The following is a 26,120-nucleotide window of genomic DNA, read 5'->3' as shown; positions in this document are numbered from 1 at the left end:
CTGGTTCCCAAAATGATTGTGGCATTGTATATCACAAGTGACTAATTAATTAATTTTCCCACAACGTAACATGTTATTTTGATTTGATTAATGAGTGATGATCAAAACGTGAAAGTTCAATTCCTAAACATCTAATTAAGGATGGATCCTGTATGGCTACATGTACTTGCAAACAAAGGAATCAAATATTGTGAAAAGTTTTGTTGTACAGGTTTGGCAAAGCTTACCTATCATACTCACGTTTTTAGGTCAAGCGCTATAGACAAATCTTACTGGTATCGTATCAATGCACCCCACAAAATTGCCTTTTACAATCAAGTTAGGGGCCATGGTACGTTTGAGGCTTAAATCTGGCTTCGCTGGTCATTCCAAATGAAACCCATCTTTATCGTTTTGCTAAGTAAACCCATCACTATTTAGGTGAAAAGGAAAAAGTTTTCCAAATTAAACCCATCACTATTCAGGCCTTCCCTCATATATGCGGGGAATCATTTTGCATTGCTTTGATTTTTAATGTTACCGGATAAACACGGAATGAATTAGGTGAATGGAGAAAGAAAAAAGTAAATTAATTACATCAAGGTTTATCAAAACAACCAACTGCATTCCCTTTTATTTTTTACCTTTGTTTTTATACTATTAATTAAATAAAAGGTTAAAATCAACCTACAAAGAGTGTAATTTGTGATCAAGTATGAGAAGTACTCTAATCAGTCAAACTACACAAAGTCAAATTAACTATTTCCTAACGATGTTCTTTAATAATGAATTGGCACGCCAATCTAAAAATAACATATTGGCTAAAACTATTAATTTTAGCAAAAAAATCACGGTCAAGACCTAATCTTAATAAAGTCCATTAGCCTAACTAGATCAGATGAAGCCTCCCTAAAAAATTACTTTCATTATGTAGCAAATTTGTCAAACCTATTTGACTAATTTTCCCGGTGAGTCCTTCTAGAGTAAAAAAAAAAGAAAGAAAAAAAAATGTCCTACCTGCTATCATTGAAAGTGATTCGACTTTATATATGAGTCATCATATATATAATCGTCTTCTACTTCAAGTATATTTTTCATATTACAATTAATGTAATTTCTTACTCTTAAAACTATATATAAGAATAAAATTAAATAAAAGATACACTAAAAAGTATAAAGCATTTTTAATATAGTGATCTAATCAATAATGTTTATATATAATAAATTTGTTCATTTGTATTATAATTACTTCAAAAATTATTACTATTATATTTCTTAATAATTTACTGTGAAAAAAATGACATAAAAAATATATAAAAATTAAACTTTTATATAGAATAATACATTTTTATACTCTAAAATTATATTTAATTTCTATATCAACCAAAACCTTCATTGGTTAACTCTTACATGATTGAAAAGAAGCTAGATACACTAAAGAGAAACATATATAGGTCATTAAAACTTATGAGTGGGTCCCACTTGTTAAAATTTATTGATAGAGAAGATGAACTTCATCTTTTATAAATACACACCCTAGGGTTAGGGCTCTGCATATCCATTGCAAGTAAGTTATACTCTCACCCCTCTCTCCCTCACTCTCTCTTCCTCCTCCGATTGCTTTCTTTCAGTTTCTGATTTCAATTCACCAAGACCTCTTGGAAAATTCTCATGCTATGTAATATCTTTGCAGGGTTATTTGAAGAATCTGAAAGGTACTAGCTAGCTAGCTAGTACTTCTACACTGTGAGGTAGCATCATGAGGAAGCGCCAAGTAGTTGTGAGAAGAGAGGAGCCTCAAAGGAGCGCTAGGACGGTGAAATACGGCGAGTGCCAGAAGAATCACGCCGCGAATGTGGGAGGGTATGCTGTTGATGGCTGCAGGGAGTTCATGGCGAGTGGCGCCACCGGAGAAGGAACAAGTGCTGCTCTCACTTGTGCCGCCTGTGGTTGCCACAGGAACTTCCACAAGAGACAGGAAACCGAAGTGGTGAGTGAGTGCTCCTCGCCTACCTCCAATGGAACTTAATCAGAGCTAGCTTCGTCATAATGTTTATACCTCAACAATTATGCTGCTACACTCCATATCATATCCCTTGTAATATATTTTGTGGAATTTGCTTTTGCTTGTTATTAATTAAGAATTGGGGTTTTAATTAATTAAGCATACTACTGAACTAGTATGAATGAATATTCTAGAATTGTTATATATAGTAATTCTAGAGTGGTAATGTATGGTGATGATTTTGAGGTTGATGTGTGTAAAGAGAAAAAGGGCAATCACAAGTTGTTTTTGTGATGATGAGTGTGCAAAGTTTTGACCATCTTCTCTTCTTACATGTTTGGTTTAATTAACTTGTTTTGAAGAAATAATTGCTTGTTTTTTTTGTAAAAAGAAAAATTAATTATTTCTGAGAAATAGTGTTTCCAAACATGTAAGTAATTACTCGGTTAAACTAGGCTTTTATTGTTGCTTTGTTTATTTATGAGCTTATGTATGTAAGTTGTGTTATGGATTTTGCTTTGTAGCTACACAATGTAGCAGTTGTGATCAGTTTGAAATTTGATGAGGAAAATTGGTATTGGTTTTGGTTTTGCCTTAATTAATTTTTTTGTCTTTTCGTGGCATGCTGATTTTGATTCCTTTCCAGATCATATCATTTGAGGATTCCACGCTATACCAAACCCCGCTTGTCTATGCCCACTCTTTCCATTTGCCCCCCCCCTCAATTTTGGTATTGTTTTCACTGAATTATATTTCCTTCCATGATCAAGACAGTGTTCAGGAATTCAACATCATCACTTTTACTATATATCATGCATGCCAGTTTCCCTAGTGTGCTACTATGTGTCGTGTGTAACAAAGTAGCAATTAAAGCCGTTATACAAAGAAGTTGCATTTATATGCTAAGTAAAATTTTATGATGCTAACAACAACTCGCTTACCTGTTTCACTCTCCCTTAATCCCCTAAAAGCCACTATCTGGTTTTGGTTAAGTTCTACAACAATGATCACAAATAAATCTCCAATCCACTAGCTAGTGTCGTTTGAGACCGCTTTGAATAGTTTCACGGTCCACATGTCTAATCATGTTGGTTGTTGAAACAAAAAGTTTCATTAACTACTCATTAAAAGTTGATTTAATCTAGATCAAACTAGCTAGGGTCAAAAAATATAGGGTTAAAAAGAGAGAAAAATTATTTACACAACACTTTTTCACAACTCATTTTTAATTTTACCGCTCTACGGTACACCATTCATCTTAGCTCACATTTTACTCTTTTCTATTGTTATCTCTCTCTTTTTATTGTAATAAGTATTGTGAAAAAATTAAAGACATTATAAGTATAACTTTCTACTAATTAGACATTAAAATTCATGTCAAAGACAAACACGCTGATAAGAAAAAAATTGAACACATTAAATATGATTTATAATTGAACTTTATCTCTCTACTTAGACATGTCTATGTAGACGACAATAATGCTCAATCCTAAACCATATTAAATTGAAATAAAAAATAAAAAACATTGAGATATAACTTGCCTAACCAAAAGTAAAAAAACAAAAAGAAAGAAAGAAGTTACCTAATCGTGTGTGTGTTTGTATGTTCCTATTATTGATATAACACATGAAGGAGTTCCATATGTTCCGGTAAACCCTGAATGCAAGTGTAGAAGTAAACTAATGATCATGATGAGAACAGAATCGTGCATACCTGATGATAGACAATTTCATGTAACACTACTGGAATTGAAAGTCACAAACACTACTACTCGTTTTTGCCATTCAACAAAGTGGCTGTTAACTAAAATTAACATGTAGAATGTGCAAAGGGGAAGATATTTAGAAGACACTTATTGTGCCCTATAGCTAGCTTTCATAAAAGGAGATAGCAAAGTACCACTTTGGTATGCATAGATATTATCTTCCATGTGACGTGGTGCAAGCATAAGTGGACAAGTTAGGCATTGAGCATAGAAGGAAACAAAGTTTCAGGTATACGTTAATACTGAATCAGGTACATGTCTATTCCGAATATATTCCAATCAGACCAAGTAGTCCCGAGCTAGCTACATATATGAAATAATATGGATAAAGGAGATTTTATCCATTTTCAAAAGAAAGATCTTTCCAATATCTTACTAAGATGGAGTGTTTAAATTGTTGAGCAAAGGTAGAAATTAATGTTATGTCTATTTGCTTTCATATAAATGCATGTTTGATTGCGCCAACATTCTAACTTACATAGAACAATAATTGTGTATGCACCCAATAGTACTACATTTGGTTAATAAATAAATATCTGAAGGAGAATGGCGTTGAAGTTGTGATGTTGTGACAATTCTTGGTATGAACCACTCTATCTAAAAGTTACTTTTAAGATTTATAAATATAAGTCAGTTTGAATAAATTTTCAACTAATATTTGTAAGAAACCAATAACCTAATATATTTTGCTCATAGAAACTAATAACCTTAACAAACTAAACTTTTTACTATCTTGTGGGAATTTTAAAGTTTGTTATATTTCGGCTTCTCTTTAGTCTCTTTCTCTCTTTTAGTTGTAAAATTTGTAATATGAATAATATTTCACTTACTAAATTATGGTATAGATCCCTCCATTAATTGTTGCATCAATATTTTTTCCTTAGTATATTGTTGCCTGATAGCAATTTATGCTCGATCCAAATATTATTTGACTTATTCACCAAGCAATCTAATTTCCTTTTTGGTAAATTTGTCTTACTGCAACCTAGCACCATTCCATTAACACCTTTGCCTCCTCATAGATTTTTTTTTTGTAAAGTATTCCCTTTGATCATGAAAAGTGTTAGTTTGGCTCAAGGTTTTTTTAGTTTCTCTTCTTAAAATCAAAAGTTGCAAACTATAAACTATTTGATTTTTATAGAAGAAAAGGAAATTAGATATATAACTTTTAAAATTGTTTCTCTTCTCTCTTTCTCCTCCTTCCTCTCTTCCATGTTCTCTCTCTAATTTCTATTGTCTCTACCTGTCCTCTCACATCTCTCACAATTCTGGCCCCTATCCCCTTTCTCTCTTTGCTCTCTTTTATGTTACCCTTTTAAAATTAAATTAAATGAAAACTATATATCAAATAGCTTCCAATTTACTTTTTTCTATTGGACTTCTAATTTACTTTTAAAACTTTTATTGTTAGTTTTTAACTTTAGAGTAGTTTCCAAGTAACTTTAATTTTTTAAGATATGCATTCTTAAATTAGTAACACTAACAACATAATGCTACATGACAACATATGGGGAATTGCTAAAAAAATCTATTAATCTAAACCACACGTTAACCAAGCAATCTTCACTATAAAATCCATTTTAGTGAAAGTGTCTCATAATATATATTTAATGCGCATGTAAATTTAAATAATAAATTTTGTGATAATTAATTTTAATATAACTCATACGAATTATTTAATTCGTATACTTTTTTATAAATAAAAGATATTTACTATTTAAAAATTTAATATATTAATAAATTATAAAAAAAAGTATTTTTTTAAAAAAACTTACGGATTACGTGATCCGTATGAGTCATACAAATTAACTCATACGGATTACATGATCTGTAAGTGTTTTTTTTTCAAAAATATTTTTTTTAATTTATTAATATATTAAATTTTTTAATAGTAAATATTTTTTATTTATAAAAAAAGTATACGGATTAAATAATTCTTATGAGTTATATCAAAATTAATTGTGACAAAATTTATTATTTAAATTTACATGCACATTAAATATACATTATAAAATTTAATATTATGTATAACAACATTATTTATTTTATAATATAATTGATTTATTAACTTAGTTGGTTAGAACATTATATTAATAACCTAAAAGTTATATGTTCGATTTTTACTTGGATCATTAATTTTAATTTAATTCGTAATAGATATTTTTTTAAAAAAAATTAATTAGGCTTACGGATCAGTTGATCCGTATCCTGCAAAATGGGAAATTTGTGAAATTGTTAGGTGTACTAACAATTTTTTTGGATGCGCTAGCCGTGCCCGAAAAATAATGTTTGGGTCCTAACCATCCTTATGGGCAACGAAGGTATCTTACTCGTTTACCCACTTTTATTTTTTGAAAGAAACTCGTTTACCCCCACTTAAAAGCTTAAAATAAGGAGTATTTATTCAGTATAGTTTTAAATTGTTTTTATCCACAATCGATGAGTTAAAATGTTTTTTTCATTTTTAAAAATTAATTGACTTTAATTTTGGCTCCTATTAAAAATTATTGGTCTAAATAAGTTTTTGATTCTTGCAGAATTTCATATTTCATGTTTTAATTTTTATAAATTCTTTTGTTTATTTTTAGTGTCACATTTATTTTTATTGCTGATAATTATTTCCAACGAGATTTATAAAAATAATTATACTATCAATCTATTAGAAATCATTATAACTATAATTTTTAATTAGTTTTTTTATAAAAAAATATCAACCAATTTATCATACATTACCACCAAACACGTGAACAGGAGTGGACAAGGAAAATTAGTTAGCGGGCAAAAATTTAACACTTTAATTAGTAGTGATCTATAGTTAAAAGTATTTTTTCTTATATAATTTTTAAAAATAAAAGTAAGAAAAAAAAGTGATTTAAACCTACACATAATTGAAAATTATACCAAAAAATTAACCAAATTAAAAACAATTAACGCATACAAGTACTAAAACTATATAACAGATGAAATAATTAGTGTTGCAATAATTAATATAAGAAAAAAAATAATTTCCTTTTAAAAAATAAGATAAATAATTTATATACAATTACATTAAATACTTGAAGGAAGAGTTTTATCACTCATAATGATCTTATTCAATTCGAACAGCACTAGAAAAGATGAATTTAATGTCAATCCAGTTAACATCGACTCTAATGAAAATCGATGTTAACAAAAGCATGGTGTCATTTTTGTAAATAAAGTATCTTTGTTAACATCAGTTTTAAAATAACCGATGTTGTGAATTTCCCTTAACATTGGTTATTTTGAACCGATGTTGTGAGTGTTAAATTAACATCGGTTTTATTAAAAACCGATATTGTTAATTTTTTAAATAATAACAATTTTCATTGTGGTGTCATTCTCGTACTTAAACGTCTCACAAGTCCAAACCTCTAGAGCCCTAGCCTCTCGTCATTGGTGTCGCTGCCTCTCATCACCAGTGTTTTCACCTTTGTTGTCGTTGTTGTTATAGAAGTCCCCATCCTCCTAAGCCTCCCTCTTCGTTGTCCTAAGTTGTGCCCTCCTGGCATCGCCTCCTTCATCGATGCCGTAGGCACATCCCCAATCTCTCTCTTCTTTCTTTGTTTGACACGAAATTATTTATAATTTTACTTATCAATTTCTAGGCTGGTGTGACTAGTACATTTCCAGCCTTGGCAACCACACGCACAGGCCTATACTCTAGAATAAGTGTACTTGTTATACCCAAGCACAATTGTTTAGCCTGAAAAGCAAAAATGAGGTAAAATTAAAGAACTTAAAAGCATAAATCTATGCCAAAGGTGACTAAGGCTAACAAGTGATATCAGACAAACTTTATTTTACTAACTAGGTTAGACCAAGGATGCAAAAAAAAAAAAAAAAAAGATCAACACACAAACTTTATTTTACTTCGTTCTTAAATTTGGTCAATCCTTGTGTTGAGCTTGATGAGAGCCTCTTCACAGCAATTTCCTACCCATCTGTTAGACTTCCCTGACAATTTTCAAATTGATCATTTGAAAGAAATCAAGAATTGTTCATTTTATTCCTCAATTCTTAATGTCATAATAATCTATAAGCAAATTACCCTATATACAAGTCCAAAATCACCTTCTCCAATTTTGTTCTTGACACTAAAGTTGCTAGTGGCCGTAACTATTGTTGACAAGTCAAAAACTGGTAGGTCCATATCATCCACCTGCATTCCACTATTTTGATTTGATACTGAAATCTGATCTCTTTGACACAGTATAAGTAAGTGGTTTTAGATTGTGATAAACATTTCAGCACATTTCTTTTAATTTTAGAAAGGACTATAATAAAAATATTAAAATAAAAATTTCCTATATCCTACTCTTTGTTATTCCACTTTCCCTCCCTCAAATGCAAAGAAATAATTAAGGAAATAAGAGAGCTAGTACCTCCAAGTAGAAACTATACACAAGAAAAAATATTACAATTTTAACTAAGTTAATTTTGAGATAATCAATTAAAAGTTCGTTTTAATTTACCTTTTCCAACACATTATCCAGACAAAACTGAAAAAACAAGAGTCCTGCGCATAATATGATTAATCAATTTGTTGCAATCATAAATAGCCTCCATTGAAGGAAGAATAACTGTTTATCATGACTTTTCAATGTCCATAAAAAATTTTATCTTGTTATTTCAAACTAAATTCAACAAACTTATCATTTAACATGTAGTTATTGACTAAAGAGGGTGAACCAAATTAACTATAGTGAAACCTGTACACTATTTACTTCTATGATTTTTGTTTTCCAGATCACTATATGGTTGTCAAATAATATGCATACATCTAATACAATACTACAAACATTAATAAAGCAATACAAAGAATTTTTTCCTAATGAGAACAGGAACTAAAATGTGAATTTTACCTTTGAGAGTGCAACGTGATTTTTTTCTATAACACCAACTAAGTATTATTTTTTGAGGTCGGTTTAGCTTACCAAGTTGCCAACTATGAGCCAATAGAGACGTCCCTTCGTACAATGCATGATATGATTTATTAGCAAGCTTTTCGTGTCATCCTTGTCATGAAAGCAACTCGGGGATCATTATAAAGTATATCTTTTCACACGAATTACACTGCAACCAAAATTAACTCTCATTCCTACTCCTCTCCAAGAGCTTGCTGCTTTCTAGCTGTTGCATTGCTCAGCCATGGTAAACTATCTGCACATTGTGTGCAAAATTTCAGAGTTAGACTTTATTCATAAAAGGGTTTATAATTTGATTAATTTTATATTATTATCTGTTTATCTTTGGGGCATGCAAATAGTTTAGAAATGATCTTGCATTCCCATTGTTTACAAAACGACTAGAAATGGTTCATTCATTTGCTTAAATGTGTCTTTTTACAATGTAGGATTTGAAAGCTGAGGCTACCGTTGGAGATGTTGAGTTCCAAGCAGTGAAGATTCCGAGACAAGGAGGATATAGAGCCACATATTTTATCTTTGGTGGGTAAACTATATATGTTCCGCTCATTCACACCTACTTTTTTCTTTTAATAATTAAAACCAACCTTGATGAGAGGCTTTGATACTACCCTGTGCTTGTTTCCTAAGAATCTTACTATCAATTCTTGTTCAATTGATGTTGTTGTTCTTTCCTCTTTAATTTGCTTGAACTGAATCTTGTGATTGTATTAAAGATAATCAAATTAAATCTCGTAAAAAATGAAGTAGCTAGTCTAAAAAGCTATATAATTAAGCACTATGTTAGTATAGACATTGCATTACATTTGCTCGTAAAAAATGAAGTAATGGTAAACAGAACACAACAGTTTTACCAAATGCCAAGAAGGTATGTTAGTTTGTTGATGATCTTCAAATCATATCTTCTGAAATTGCTAATAATATTGGTTTATTAAGGTGGGGTCAATTGCTGGAAGTAAAGAGATACTGGAGTTTTCAGCTCCAAATGAAGACTTGCTCACTCTAACTTACCACCATTCTCCCAACATAAATTAATTCATTATATTATTAACATACAAATAATATGTCATATTGAAGAGTTGAAATCGAAACAAATTATCTGATAGCATCGGTTTCTCATATAGGGATTCTATGCAATACATGTTTAGAGTTCATTGTTTACATGCCAAATGGAAATTTATGATTTTTCTTATCAATTTCTGGGCTGGTGTGATGGGTGATATTAGGCCTCAACATGACTTAATAACATCATAATTTCTCGTGGTTGGGCCACGATATCCAGGTCAAAGGCACTAGATGCCAGTATACCTTTGTAGGATTTTATGATTATTGATGCTTTTTAAATTGCATTCTTGTATTTGTTACTTTCAAATTACAACCTGTAAATTGGGGTTTTTTGTGTTAACAGGGTCATATTATAAGATCATAAGTATGCTCTCAGTCTATATTGATCCCCAATCAAAGATATTCTTGTCATTTTCATTATTAACCTAGTAGAAATGGTTGTACACTTGCATTGGCAATGGTCAAATAAAAAGGAAAATTATTTGGCCTGATTATGCAACTGATGTGAGTAAGGTACAGTTGCAGAGCTAAGTTATGCTAAGCTTGCAAGAACAATCCAAGTTTAACAAAAAAAAAAAGTGTTCAATCTGATGTGAGTAAGGTATTCCTAATGAGTGCTATTTTTACTGGGACTATTTACTATCTTAAGCGGAACTTGGCATCCTAAATTGATGTTGGAAAGGATTTTTTCACCCTTTACAAGAGGGAGTCTGGTGAGCATTTCCAAAAGGTAATCTTTTTGGGGAATTTTATCACAGACCACAAATGTGATAGCCATTATTATGCTTTGAGATGTTAGAGTTTTGTCGTCTTAGTTCCTTTGTCCCACATCGTTTGGTTTGTAAAAATTTGTGTCTCATTAGTGTTATATATAGAGACACTTGTAAGCTTTAAAATGTGCAAGTAATAAGAAAGTTTTCTAAGTGTAACCATGGACGTAGGTTTAATAATCAGAGGGGCAAAATGGAGATTTTTTAATATTGCTGGGTGCACCAGCAATGTTGCTGGGTGCACCTAGCAACACCCATAATTGTGTGGTCCACTATTGACTCCATCGATCGCAATAACTGGTCCAATTTCCACAAATTTGTTGCTTTGCTTAAGTATTCTTTCTTTTTATTGATTTTTCCTTCTTTTTTTATCCCGGTTATTTTCTTGAACATATTAATTTTAAGAATGAAAAAAAAGTGCTTTCAAAGCCAAGGAGAATTGCACTTTAGATAAAGTAAAACCGAAGCCAATTAACCAAGATTGTTATTTCAGTGGCTCTAGGTAATAACATTAACATGTTAGTTTCAATATTGGTATGTGACTTACCTATATATTTACTGCTACTATAATGATGGAAATTTTGATATATTAATAAGCAAACTCATCAATCAAATGGAATGTGTTAGGTATTATAATGTTAGTGGGGTATTTGTAACGGGTACAACATCCGTTCCAGATGCGGGGACACGTGACCTTAAACTAAAGGCTTTGCTTCATAAATCGGATTTTAAAGTTGGTACCTTTTTAGGGAGCTAATTATAATTACTTGATTCATTTTCTAATGATTAAGTTAAGCAATTTTGGTAATATTAAAAAAATTGTGCAAATTAAACAGAAAACATCAATAAAAAAGTTTAATTACATGTTAATATCAAAAGTTACCAGCCAAAATATCAAATTTCACTCGAAGTAAAAAAAAATCTCATATTTTCTCTTCTTCATCCCTTAATCTTGTATCCTACAAGTTTTGTCAAATTTTATTGATTTTTCACTAAATTTGTTTAAGTTCTCAATGTATATATTATATTTATTTTATAATCCAAATCCAACATTCCAAATATTTAGATAAAAAAAAGATTTTAAATAGAAGAAAGTTCACAAAGGAACTAAATTCATTTAATTTTAAAAGATATACATAATTAAATTAGACAACTTAAAAATAATTAAAATCACACATATATAACTCAAATTCAAATTATACAACTAAAAAAAAAAAGATGTATAGTAATGTAGGCTTTCCGCGATTGCAGGAGCTTTCTTGAAAATGACTCCATGCCATGCTAGATAATAAAATTTACCCAACCTCACAGATGAGGTTAAAAGAGAATCAAAGCCACTAGATATAGTGCCATTCCCTTGTAAAGGACACATAGTGACACAAAGCAGAGTACTAATTAAAGAGGGACACTGACAATCCAATGAAAATGGCTATCCATATTGATATTGTGATCTAGGCCACACAGTCCTCTTATGCCCTAAAGGTTGAGATTATGATTATCATACCAATTGTGCAAATCTTTTCCTTTTAGCAAAGGTTTCCTGCGAGAACTGTAACGGTTTATTTTAGGAAAGTTGCCAACTCCTCTTAAATAGTGGCACATGGAGCATGTTCTAATGCAAACCACAGTTATAGTTCAGCCCTAATACAAGGTCATAATCTTCACCAAATGGGATTTCACTTTGGGAAAATTTGGTTAAGGAGACATATACCACACAGCACCCAAGAATTTGTTTGAACTTTTGTGGCGTGCGTGGTACATTTTAATAGAAGAAAACGCCAAATTATTAATCAAATTGATGTATATATGTATAAAAAAGTTATTAAGTTATTATTAGAAAAAATAAAATTAGCAATAGGAGACTTTGAATATAATTTTTAGAAAATTCATCAGTTAAAATTTAGCAATAAAAAAGCAATTTTTTGTCACTTAATTTAATCACAAATTTATTATTTTTATTTTAAAAAAATCATACAAATTCTTTATGATAAATAATCATATTCACGCTAAATAGGATCATTATGGTAGGAAGGTACTAAAAATATCCTTTTAAATATTTAACATGATTGTATATTTAATATTTAAATTTGAGAATATTAATTGTTAAAATAATCACATTGATTAACACATTTCATTATATTAATTTTAATGAGAGTTATTCAATTACTTTTTTGAATGAAAGGTTATTTAACCTTCTTTTTCTTTTAAAATGTTGATCTTGGATTAGACAAATCAAATTCATATTTTAAACCCTTCATAGTTTTTCGCCCCTTTTGCATTAGGAATGAAATTTGCAGCTGCAGAACATGACGTCGATCGCAGAGTTGCAATGTATTTTCATATACAACTGCATAGGAATAGGACGAGACACGAGAGGGGAATTAGTACTTGGGGAAAGATTTAGCTAGGCGCTGTTTCTTTCACACGTCGGGTTTAGTGTTCATGCTTGGTTCTCACTAACACACTTTATGGGAAACTTTTCAAAATGTCACTCATCCTATAATTACTCTAAGTCAAGCACGCTTAATTGTGGTGTACTACCGAAAAGTAGATGCATCTTGTTGGTATATGTAATACCAATTAATTTCTTTAAGTCATCCTCAATTGTACAATCTCATACCTACAACCTCTAGATCCCTATCTTTTTGGTGTGATTCGTTGGGATGTTATAAAGTATAGAAGGCTTGGGGATTTTGTTTTGCATTGGTGCCCTTTATGATTGGGTGCATCTTTAAAGGTCAATGTAGATGGAAGTTGGAATTAGAGGCTTGGTGTTATGGGATTTGGGGGTGATGCTTGAGACTCGGTTAGGGGTGGATTATAGGGTTTGCCAACAACTCTACTTCTCAGGGTGACCCTCTACATGTGGAATTGTTAACTATAGAGAGAGGACTTCATGTTTGCTATGACCTAAGAGTCAAAGAAATGGTGTGTGAATCAGATTGAATGGATGTTATTCGTGCCACTCAAGCAACTGATGAGTTTAGTGTTCATGGTCACAAGGATATTGGTATAGTGCGTAGAATTCGGGTTTTCACACGTCGGGTTGGAGAGTCCTCTTCTTGGCAATTCCTCGTGAAGTGAATGTTGTTGCAGACCAATTGGTTTAGTGGGGCTATTTCTATCGTTGTCTCTTTGTATAGATATAGTCTTGATCATGGTTAATTCAGCTTGATCATAATGTAACTAAAGTTATCTTAGTTAGTTTAGTTAATTGCAAGTTAGTTACTTTAGTAACCAACTCTTGTAATTTAATTCATTCTATGTTAATCATAGCTTTCACTATTCCTTTTTCTTTAGCTTTCTTTGCAAGTTTTCTTCCATCCATGGTAGACATGAATTATGTTATAGTATTAGAGCTCTTCTCTTGAAGAGCTATGCTGCACAACTCATTGTTCATGTTTCCTCTTTCGTTTATTCGATTTCTTCCTCTCATTATCCTTCATAATGAGTAGCGATCAACCACAACAAGATCAATCACTAAACATACATAGCCCATACTATCTTCATCCAAGAGAAAATCCTACAATGGCACTGGTTTCTCCATTTCTCAATTCATCAAATTGCAATTCGTAAAGTCATTCAATGCTTACAGCATTGAGTATGAAAAATAAAGTTGAATCTGTTGATGGTTTGATTCAAGGATATCCATCAAATCATGCACTTCATGCAGCTAAGAAGAGGTGTAATAACATAGTGGTTTCTTGGCTTGTTCGCTCAGTCTCACCTTCAATCAGACAGAGCGTACTTTAGATGGATGATGCACGAGACATATGGAAAGATCTAAAATCAAAATACTCACAAGGTGATTTGTTGAGAACTTCATAATTGCAACAAGACATGGCAACTATCAAACAAGGTGACAAAGCCATTACTGATTATTTTACAAGATCACGTGTTATTTGGGATGAATTGGAAAGCTATCAACCTGGTCCAATGTGTACATGTGATCAAAAATGTACATGTGATGCTCTTATTAAAATCAAGATGTACAAAATGTTGAAGTGAAGTTGACTTCTCAACAATATAAGGCTTTGATGGCACTGCTGCAACAACAAAGCTCAGTTCACAACAATTCACATGTGAATCAAATAGGTACAGTCACTAGTTCCAACAATGTAGACAAAGGTAATGTCTTATTCATTACTTGTAGTGTAAGCAAGACAAGTCCAAATGAATGGATCCTTGATTCAGGTGTTACAAATCATGTCATAGCTTTCCTTCATTTATTTTCTTTCTACAAGAAAATAAATCCCATAACTGTTAAACTTCCTACTGGCCACTCAATCACTGCAACTCATGCAGGCATAATGTAATTCTCTTAGTCTTTATACCTTGAGGATGTTCTATACATACCTAGCTTTCAGTTCAATTTGATTTCTACATCTAAGTTGCTTTCTTCTTTGCCTCGCAAGCTAATTTTCATGAATGATAAATGCTTTATCTAGGATATGCAGAACTTGCAGAGGATTGGTACAGTTGATATGGTGGAAGGTCTTTATAGACTCAAGATGCTTCCTTCCAAGCCTCCTAAGGAGTATAATTCTAGTTCTATTACAGCTTTTGTTTCTGCTAGTGTTTCAGCTCTTTCATGTAATAAAGTGCCTATAGACTTGTGGCATTTTAGGCTTGGCAACCCATCTTTTGAAAGGTTGTTATTGTTAAAACAATCTTACCCTTTTCTTACAACTGATAAAGAATTTGTATGTGATACTTGCCATCATTCAAAACAGAAAAAGTTGTCATTTCCGGGCAATGATTCTCATTCTTCCTGTGTTTTTGCTCTTATACATGTTGATATTTGGGGTCATTGTAATGTGACTTCTTTAAATGGTTACAAATATTTTCTCACTATAGTAGATGACCATTCAAGGTTTTTTTGGATTTTTCTTATGCATTCAAAAGCTGAAACACAAATACACTTAAAGAACTTTGTTGTTATTGTTGATAAACTATTTGATACAAAAGTGAAAATGATTAGATCAGACAATGACTTAGAATTCATTATGAGACAATTTTATGATGAAACTGGAATTGTACATCAAACTTCCTGTGTTGAAACTCCCCAACAAAATGGAATTATAGAAAGCATCAACATTTGTTTAATGTTACTAGATCCTTGTTATTTCAATCTAATTTTCCCTCTATTTTTGGTCTTATGCTCTAGTTCACTCTGCTGTTCTCGTTAATTGCATACCAACTCTTTTTCTTGGTAATAAAACTCCCTATGAAAAATTATATGGAACCTCCTATGATATTGCTTCTTTAAGAGTGTTTGGTTGTTTATGCTTCTCTAGTACCTTAATTGTCAACAAAAAGAAATTTGATCCAAGAGCTACTACTTCTATTTTTCTAGGTTTCAAGCCAAATACAAAGGGGTATATCACCCTTGACCTTAAAACCAGGGCCATTTCTATTTCTAGAAATGTCATTTTATATGAAGGTTGCTTCCCTTTCACTGCACAAGATAAACCTGATCCCATTACTGTCTTGCATGTGCCAACCTCTTCTTTTGATGGTACCATTGATCAGTTTGATGACTTTCCTTCAGAACCACCAATTGATCATACCATTGTTGAACCCAATGACACTGATCTTAATCCTTCTATCTCACAAAAAGCCACTCAGGCACCTAGACAATCCATGAGACAGATACACAGGCCAAGCAAATATAAAGACTCTCACATCACATATCCATCATCAACTATTGCCAATCTCTCTACAATTGAACCTCAATCATACAATGGAGCCTCTAAAGATCCCAGTTGAATTGAAGCTATGAATGCAGAGATTAAGGCATTAGAAGTTAATAATATTTGGATTCTTATTGATTTTCCACAACATAAGACTAACATTGGATGTAAGTAGGTATATAAGATCAAGCACAAGTCTGATGGATCAATAAAAAGATATAAAGCAAGGCTGGTAGCCAGAGGCTACACTCAAATAGAAGGCCAAGACTATCTAGACACTTTTTCTCTAGTGGCCAAGTTAACCATAGTAAGACTTTTATTGGCTTTAGCTGCTATCAATCAATGGCATCTAAAGAAATTAGATGTAAACAATGCCTTATTACATGGTCATTTGAATGAAGAAGTGCATATGGCTTTTCCTCAAGGTATGCAGTTAGACAAGCCAGGACAAGTTTGTTAGCTTCAAAGGTCTTTATATGGTCTGAAACAAGCAAGTAGGCAATGAAATGTCAGACTGGATTTTTTTTTAATTTCACATTAGTACAAATAGTGTGCATCTGATTATTCCTTGTTTCTCAAGCATAGATCCAAGTCTATTACTGCTTTACTGGTTTATGTAGATGACATTGTTTTGCGTGTTAATTATTTGGCTGAGATTCAAAGTATTACATATATATTAGACAGTGCTTTCATAATAAAGGACATAGGTGATTTGAGGTTCTTTCTAGGCTTTGAAGTGGCTAGAACAACCACTAGCATCAATCTCTGCCAAAGAAAGTATGCTCTGAACATTCTCAGTGACACTGGCATGCTTTGTTCTAAGCCAGTGTTTACTCCTTCTAACTATACCACAAGGTTGCATCAACAACATTCAGGATCCTTTTTTTTCAGTTGAGGATGCATCTTCTTACAGGAGATTAATTGGAAGATTGATTGATCTAACTAACACAAGGTCAGATATCACATTGTTGTGCAACATCTGAGTTAGTTTGTTGTTGAACCTTCCTCAGCTCATTAACAAGCTGCATTCAGAATCCTTAGATACACCAAAAGGTCCCAAGTGCAGGGATTTTTCTTTCTATTTATTTTAACATTCATTTAAAAGGTTTTAGTTACTCATATTGGGTCGGTTGCATTGATACAAGAAGGTCTATTACTGGTTTTGCCATATATTTTGGTAATTCATTGATTTCATGGAAATCTAAGAAACGAGCCACTGTATCCAAAAGCTCCTCAGAGGTTGAGTATAGAGCATTGGCTAATGCTACTTGTGAGCTGCAATGGCTTATTTTCTTGCTAAAAAAGTTCAAAATCGATTTTCAGCACCATGTTGCTTTGTATTGTGATAATAGATCTGCTCTCCACATAGCTATCACTCTTGTTTTTCATGAGAGAACAAAACACATTGAGATTGATTGTCGCATAGTTCGAGAGAAGATGTTGAATGGCCTTGTGAAATTACTCCTTGTTTCCTCTACAAATCAACTTGCAGACATCTACATTAAGGCTCTAATGCATGGTGCCTTTCCATTTCTGCATTCCAAGCTAGGAATGTCAACATTTATTCCTAGCTTGAGGGGGGCTCTTAGCATAGATATAGTCTTGATCATGGTTAATTCAGCTTGATCATAATGTAACTAGAGTTAGCTAAGTTAGTTTAGTTAGTTGCAAGTTAGTTACTCTTGTAACCAACTATATAACCAATTGTAATAATCAACTCTTGTAAGCTAATTCATTCTATGCTAATCATAGCTTCCTATTCCTTTTTCTTTAGCTTTCTCTGCAAGTTTTCCATCCATGGCAGACACGAATTCAGTTATTCCTGATGTGTTGTGGGAGAGTCCGTCAACTTTTGTGTATTTTGCTTTTGATTTCTTCTTGTACCAAAATAAAAAAATTAAGAGAAAAAACAACGTATAAAATGTCAAAGTAATGAATGAGGAAGATAACAAACATAATAAAAAATATATAAATAATTGTAATATAAATAAGAATATTAAATACCATTCTTAATTATTTGCATATTATTATACTGTAGTAATATTGAACCATTGAAACAAAAATAATATATAAAATAATCTCCTGACATTTCATTTGATAATGCATTGATTGCAAAAGAAATCCTTAAGAGACTATATGATAATAAAATAATTCTCTCTCAAAAAAAAAAGAATGCATAATTATAAAACAAATCCTTAAGATTATAGGATTATAATATACTACTATACTCTACATTTATTATGAAGAAAAAAATCTAGATCCTCTTCAATCAAGATAGCATAGTCTAAGGAGGACTTTACTTGATTGAATTTCCTTGCTTTGTGTGCTGGGACTTCCCCTTAATTAAGTTGACCTTTGCAACTTAGCTTCCCCCCATACCACACACTAGATGCTCATTAAATTTTTCCCAGTAGTGGATCCAAATAACAATAGAATGCCACATTTATTGTATCCTTTGTAATGCAATAACTATGGTCCCTGAACACCCAAAGAGCCCCTACAGATATTTTCTCTGGTTACAACTACCAATAAATTATATTCTGCACTTACACAGAACCTCATCATTGTTGAAGTTGAAATTATTTGCCTCGATGTAGACCAGTAGTATTTCCAATTTTCCATCACAAAACATATCTTATTGATCTAAAATATTGTGATTGATTATCATAACAAGGTTTTTTTTTTTATGAACTCAATGAATTATTGACATAGCAAGAAATGCATGCTAGCTAGCTAGTTCTGAATAAAATTTGTACTGAAATTACTTTACGAAGTTACTACATGTGCATCGATTAAAGATGCTGACTCTGTACTTCAATTACCTGTACAGGTGAGCTTTATGCCAATAGACTTCTACGTATAATTTTTTTGTGACTTTTTCATTGTTTTTTGTCAGTGCATATATCAATCACTAGTTGTATGACAAATGTCACCTCTCATATTGGATATGTTAAAAAACAAAAACAAAAAACATTTGTCATTTTCTTCCAATTAAATTATTATATTACAAAATTACAAAGTGCTGAAGAAAAGATGGATACAGAGCTGAGGAGAAAATCTTCTGCCTGCAATCTAGAGGATTCTCCAATCAGGTAAAGTTATATATAAATATTTGATTTAGTTTTTGAATCATTACTTGAATATTATAACTTGTAAGACTAATTTTGTTTAGAACATTAAAAGTTAAAAGACTTTTAAACATAATGTTAATTTAAATTTGAATTTTTAAGTAATGTTTTGTATTCAAGTTTTTATAAATGAAAAAAATATATGTAATTAAAAGAAGAGATCATTAAAGGTGATAAATTAAGTTTATCAACACAAATCTTTACTTGAATATTGTAAGACTAATTTTGTTTAGAGTTTTAAAAACTTTATCAACATTATGTTTATATGAGTGAAACTTAATTTAAATTTTTAAAATAAGATTAAGTTTGAGCTTTATGAATAAAATTAATATTTTTTATATACAGATGATTAACTAAGTTTATTGTCAAAGATTAATTACTATCAAAATTAATAGATATTTTGTATATATAACATCATAAAAAAAGACTTAAAAGCCTTTAAATTACTTATTTAATTTTGTTTATTATTAAAAAAAACTTCCTGAATCAAATATTTTTATATGAAGATATAATGTAAAATAAGTATATATAAGAAAAGTTTGGCCTTACTAGGTACGATACTGTCACATGTTTTAAATTTAAAATATGTGAATAACATAACTCCTATCGTATTATTTGATTTTATTCCTGATTTTGGATCTCTAATTCTGCCTAACGAGGTGAATTTAGCTAGCAAATGTAGGTGTTTGAACTTTGAAGCTATAAAAACAACACTGTCGGGGCACGTGTTGTTAATATGTAGCGTGCACGCACGTTAGAATACAACAAGACTGAAAGAGAGAGGGGTCTATCATCTACAGAAAGAGCCATTAGAATTAGCAGCAACTATAACCATTTATATAAAATAATGTGGTTTAAAAAGTTAGAAGATACATGAAAAGTTAATACACATATTCAAGTGATTTAGAAAGTCACATCATTTATCGCCATATGTAATTTTTAGGTAGGGACAGAAAGCTGCCTATCAACACCATGACATGTAGGGTGTTAAACTCGGTTTTGTTGGCACCCCAAAATAAAGTTAACCTCCATATTAAATAAAATTGCATTATTAAGATAACTGTATTGCACCATATATGCATTATTTTCTTAATCAACTATCATCAATCATAAAGCAATGTGTATGGAATTAACGCATGATGATGAGGGTGTTTCTATATGAGGAATTTAACATATTGGCAAATCAATTTTCAGTTAGTATGATTTTGAATTAATTTATTTTGGCTTTATAATTTCCTGAAAAACGTTATTGAAAAAAATATATGTTTCTAAGCATTATATTTACCTGAAGTACAATTGTATACTTTGATAGACCGTGAATGGGGTTGAAATGACAGCCTTTGTGCATTTAATTATCAGAGAATGTTAATTGTTTTATTGAGGCACATGAAAATGCTAAGATAACTATTGATAAAGACAGGAGAATAGGGAAAGAATCTTTTTGTACTACCATCCTTATCATTAGTGTTACGGTAGAATTTTGGGTAAAAACCATATTTACATCTAATTATCCATTTATAAGATATAGTAGTTGTATCGTATACAAATCAAATAGTACAATTGAAAGAATATTTATATAGTTAAAACCAATAACATCAGAGTCATAAACAAAATTAAAATTTTATGTAAATTTGGATCAATTTTTTTAAAAAAATATTTATAATTTTGTAAAGGATTTTTAAAAACAAACAAATGTTTTTTTAAATATATCAAAACGCACGCGCACACACATTGTTAAAAATTAAAAAGATATTATGATGCCCTGATAATTAAATATAATACCTTAAATAAGTTACTAAATCTTCACTGAACACCAATTTTTAGATTATGATTAAAATTAAGAAAAGATAAATTGTGTAATTTTTAATTAAAAAGAAGTGATACTTTCTAGTTTCTCCCTTCATTGATTCTCCCTAAGATTATAGCTTCACATGGAAACATAACTGATTATGCAGATTTTTTCTTTTGAATATGATCTGGCTATTCATATTTTTTTATCTGGTTTTGCAAAGTAAAAGGAAAAAATTCAACATCCTTAAACATATGTGATTTAAGATTTAATTTCTAAATTTGTGTAATAATGCAAACTCAAATGCGACTTTGGTTCCTGTTGTCTTATTGACAAATCATATATAAACAAATATTAAAGCTTTCACTAACAATCTCCTCTTTTCTAAACCTTTTTCTTTTATCAACTGAAAATATGAAAAGAAATAGCATGTACATTTTTTCTAACAATTTATTTGTTTAAATTTCAACAAGCTCTGCTCATCAAAATCTTTTTTCTCAGTGTTTTTCTCCTTGATCCATTAAATAAACGTTTCAATTTGAAATCAAAGTTCCCGGAAAAATATTAGTTATCAACCAAATCAACAAATATTTCCTGCTTAGAACATAATAACTAAAGATTCAATGAAACCAATATGATTAGTTTAGTCCCGTAGCTCCAATAAAGAAACCCAATTTACTCAAGTATTACAGTTTACAACTCATGCTGTTAGACACCAGAATGTCCATGGGAGGTGGTGAGGTGTATGTGGGAGGAAAGTGAGCTAATGAAAGCACCATTGTCAAGTAAGGGAAAAGCTATTCTCCCATTACTCCTAATTCTACAAATAATAGAGATAAGGATAACATTTCTGATGGTTCATTGATATCCTTCAATTGGGATTACATAATATATATAGAGAAATATTTTAAATCCCATCTAACAATTATAATAGATTCCTTCTAGAATCTACCTAAATGAAATACTATTATCCATATTTATCTATTATTGATAAAAGACAAATAAGAGATATTAATGATGGACCTAAGAGGGCACAACACTATTAATACTCTATTGGGTCACATAACAGTATATTATACTATTCATTTCACATGCATAATGTTGAACCAACTAAATTAAACTTCCATTATATAAATCCACACATACAAATGCACCTTAATTACGAAGAAAACCAGACCCAAAAATTTCAAGTACATGTCTATTGTCAACAGTAGTACAGCGCAAATGCACTCTCCTAATAGAACTTTATTATAAAGTAAACAGAAAATGCAGATATGATTCGAATTTCTAAGTGTACTATGCATTTGGAATCAATTGTGGGCAAAGAAGACCACTTTCACACAGTGGATTACTGTTTCATTTAGTGGGGGAGGGGGAATTGGTTTGATAAAATTCCTCATCAAACTGCACAAAATATCCCAGTTTTTAAGGGGCAATTAAGGGCATAGGACCAGCCCATGCCTTGGTAGTTAGGAGCACCATGGCCACTTCCTATGGACCCCAACACCAAAACAAAAGATTAGTGACTTCATCAATAAACCAAACCAAAATCCAAAACAAAAACCACCGATCACCATAGCGGACCCATAACCAAAGTAATAAATTAAAATAATAAGGGGTTACCAAAAACAAAACGCACCCATAATGTGAGGGGTGCTAGACACAATACCCTGTGACCTGTCCCTCTCTCTCTCTAATCTTTATCTTTCTCTTTATTATTTAAATATTCATTATTAATTATTAATAAAGTGATCTTCATCTACTTGCCTTAAAAGGAAAGAGCCTACAAACATTTCCAAGATCACATGCAGTGTGATTATTGCATAAAATATGGCTATTTAGTTACAAACTATTAAATAGCATTATCTTTATAAAGTAGGATTAAGATTCTCCCAAAACCAGAACTCTAACAAGGAAACTAGCCTCTCATTTTTAACATAAAGGATAAAAAAGGATATTTGTAGGTTGACTGAAAGACTTGATTAAAGAGAATAATTAAAAGGATAACAAGGTTTCTCTTCTTATAATCATTGGCCACATCATCTTCATCATCCCCCAAGTACATTTTCCATTTTCCTCCTCTCATACGTAACACACTTGGATTACCAAAACCTTATTACACTCCCCTAATATAATATAATTTGTTCATGCTTCCTTGATTAACTTTCTTCTTAGAAGAATATAGAATAACAACAACATTACCAATTAAGAACCGCCCTTAACACTTCCTGCCTCTATCTCTCGGACACAAGATATGAAGAAAACAATAATTACTTATTCCATGTCAGAGCATAAAAAGGGCACAATGCTTAACAATCATCATCATCTTCGCAACCAAAAAGAAGAGTATAATAAAAATAATACACTCCCAAGCCAGAGTTTTTCGTAGAGCAAATCCAATCCCAAAGACCAAAAGTGAGAGAGCAAGAAGAAGAAAAGCCAAGCCAGCTGCTAGCTGATATGCCAAAAGAGAGAAAAAGAACAAACAAAGAATAGAACAGCATACACACTCAAGAAATGAGATTGGGGTAACAGAAGCACTAATTAATTAATTAACACTAAACATTTAACTATAATTAAGCAGCTGAATCAAACAAGAACTCTACATTCCCTGCGGATATCAATATCATCAAAATCAAATCTCTCTCCCATGTTAAGAAGGTGATCACATCATCGTCATCTCATCTCATCTCATTAATTAACAAAAACTAAACAATTAAATCAAAATAAAAAAGAAAGAAGAAGAAAACGACTAATTAAGTAATTAACGGGTACCACCTCTTAATTACTCTATCATCTAAACACATCATTATTCTCTCTCATATTTTTTTTTTCAAGAAGAAGAAGAAGACCCATTAGTACCGCCGCCGCCGTTAGTCCCACTATCATTCTCGTACTCGTTCACATCCCGGGAACCGAGGGGGTTGTGGTTGTTGTCGCCGCTACCGTTACCGTTAATTCCTCCGTGTTCATGTTCGTGGACATGAACGCTGCTTCTAACGGTAGCGCTGCCAACGGCGCCAATGGGAGCAACTCCGTTGGCACTGACAATGGCAACGTTACCGATACTGTTGCCGTTAAGGTTGTCTTTTTTCGCGAAAGTGTTCTTGTTGTTGTGCATCCACACTTTGAGAACTCCTCTGTCGACACCAATCTCGTTGCAGAACTCCATAACCATTTCCTCGTCGCGCCTCTGCATCTTCCAACCAACTTTGTCCGCGAACTCGTGCATCTTCTCCTTTTGTTCTTGGGTGAACTTCGTCCGGAAGCGTTTACGCGAGTGGTGCGGCGGCGCCGGCGCGGCGGTGTTTTCCGGCGCGACGGAGAGGCCGGCCCCGCCGGAGAGGGCGAGGAGCATGTGGGGCGCCGAGGGGTAGGATGAGATCGGCGGCGGGGAGGCGGAGTTGGGACTCCGGTGAGGCGGCGGAGGGTGGTGGCGGTGGTGTGGCCTGTACTCGAGGACGTGATGTGTCGCCGGAGAAATGGGTGACTCCTCCGGTTCGCGGCGGTGGAAGTTCCGGTGGCAGCCGCAGGCGGCGCATTTGATGGAGCTGGGGTCGTCGGCGGTGGCCGCCGGCGACGGCATGAACTCGCCGCAGCCGTCCAAAGCGTGGCCACCCAAGCTCGCCACGTGGTTCTTCAGGCATTCCTTGTAAACCACCGCGGCGCGGTGGTTTACATGGTGGCGCTTCAAGACGCCGTTGGAGAAAGACACCGGCTTTGGATTCGGGTTCGGGTTTTGATGGATCCGGGTCATCGTCTCTATGTCGGGTTCTGGCGATTTTGCGGTTGCGTTTGTGGCGGTTGCTGTGGGTGTTATTATCTCCATCCTTGTAATAATAATAACAACAATAATACTAATAATTAAGCCAAAACCGTTGCTTTTTGTGACGACTTCATCAAACTGTTGCTAAAACTGAGAGAGAAATGTGTGAGTGAGTGAATGGTTAGGTGTTTGTTGTTGTAGTTTATGTTGTGTGTAGGGCTAAAATTGAAGAAGAGAAAAAATTGAGGGGGAAAAGAAGAAGGAATTGTTCAAGTGAAGGAGAGGGAGGAGAGAGGAATAGAGGAATTGAAGAATTGAAGAGATGTTGATGATGGTTTTTGAGTGAGGGACTGTTGATAATGAAAAATCCGGGTTATGTGGTTGTCCCTTCTTAACCACTTGTTTTTTTAACCCTGGTTCTAATCTATGGTTAAGTTGTTGACCCTACTTCGGGGCTAGATGTGAGTAATAAATATACCCTCCCTTCTCCTACGCTACTATTTATTACTTCTACTTATTATTCAGTCAACGTAATAATATTAATATATTTATTGTATGAATTACAGAATTAGTGATAACAATAAAAAAAATTATCAGAAGTTACGTTAGAAATACATTCATTAAATTTCACAATATATATATATATATATATATATATATTAAGTTAATTAGTATAAAATTAATTTTATATAATATAAAATAATGATGATTAAGATTTGATAGTGTAAATTGTGAAGAATTAGTTGTGTTTGTTGTTATTAAAACAATAGTTAAAGTGATAACTAGTGTAAAAATTGTTAATATTATGATAATGGTTAAGATTATTCTTATTTAAAATTAAAAAAATATTTTGATTTTATATGTAAAAATAGTAAATATTTCCTAAAAATATATTATTTATTAAAATTTACATATTTAAAAAATTACAAAGGAAGAAAAAAAATTCAACCCTTCTAATAGATTTGTGGATTCATGCCTCTATATAACTTAAATAGATGCTTTTGGTATCATCCTCTTATTAGAATTGGAGTTTTATTTCAATGATATATGTAATAAAATTTAATTAAAAACTAACATAGACTATAAATACAACTAAATGCATAAATCAATTAATATAAGATTGTTTCAATTTAAATATTAGTTCAAGTCCTACTTAACTCAAGTGGATTTTTTACCCACCTACATACTCTCCTCCTCAATATTTTCAAAATAC

The 26,120-nt window shown here is 32.1% G+C and overlaps 2 protein-coding genes across 2 annotated transcripts; one reads left to right on the top strand and one right to left on the bottom strand.

Moving 5' to 3' along the window:
* The first annotated feature begins 1,554 nt into the window (after positions 1-1,554).
* On the top strand, positions 1,555-2,278 carry LOC100305714 (mini zinc finger protein 2). The gene has a single exon (XM_006593611.2). The coding sequence runs from the start codon at positions 1,739-1,741 to the stop codon at positions 2,006-2,008; it is 270 nt and encodes an 89-aa protein (XP_006593674.1). The 5' UTR covers positions 1,555-1,738; the 3' UTR covers positions 2,009-2,278.
* A 21,386-nt stretch (positions 2,279-23,664) lies between these two features.
* LOC100814730 (zinc-finger homeodomain protein 9) lies at positions 23,665-25,274 on the bottom strand. Its single transcript, XM_003543741.5, has one exon. The coding sequence runs from the start codon at positions 24,968-24,970 to the stop codon at positions 23,975-23,977; it is 996 nt and encodes a 331-aa protein (XP_003543789.1). The 5' UTR covers positions 24,971-25,274; the 3' UTR covers positions 23,665-23,974.
* Between the last annotated feature and the right edge of the window lie 846 nt (positions 25,275-26,120).

Source organism: Glycine max, chromosome 13, assembly GCF_000004515.6.
Source record: "Glycine max cultivar Williams 82 chromosome 13, Glycine_max_v4.0, whole genome shotgun sequence".
Lineage (NCBI taxonomy): Eukaryota > Viridiplantae > Streptophyta > Magnoliopsida > Fabales > Fabaceae > Glycine > Glycine max.
The sequence above is the reverse complement of the archived record's forward strand: the minus strand, read 5'-3'. Positions and strand labels throughout refer to the sequence as shown.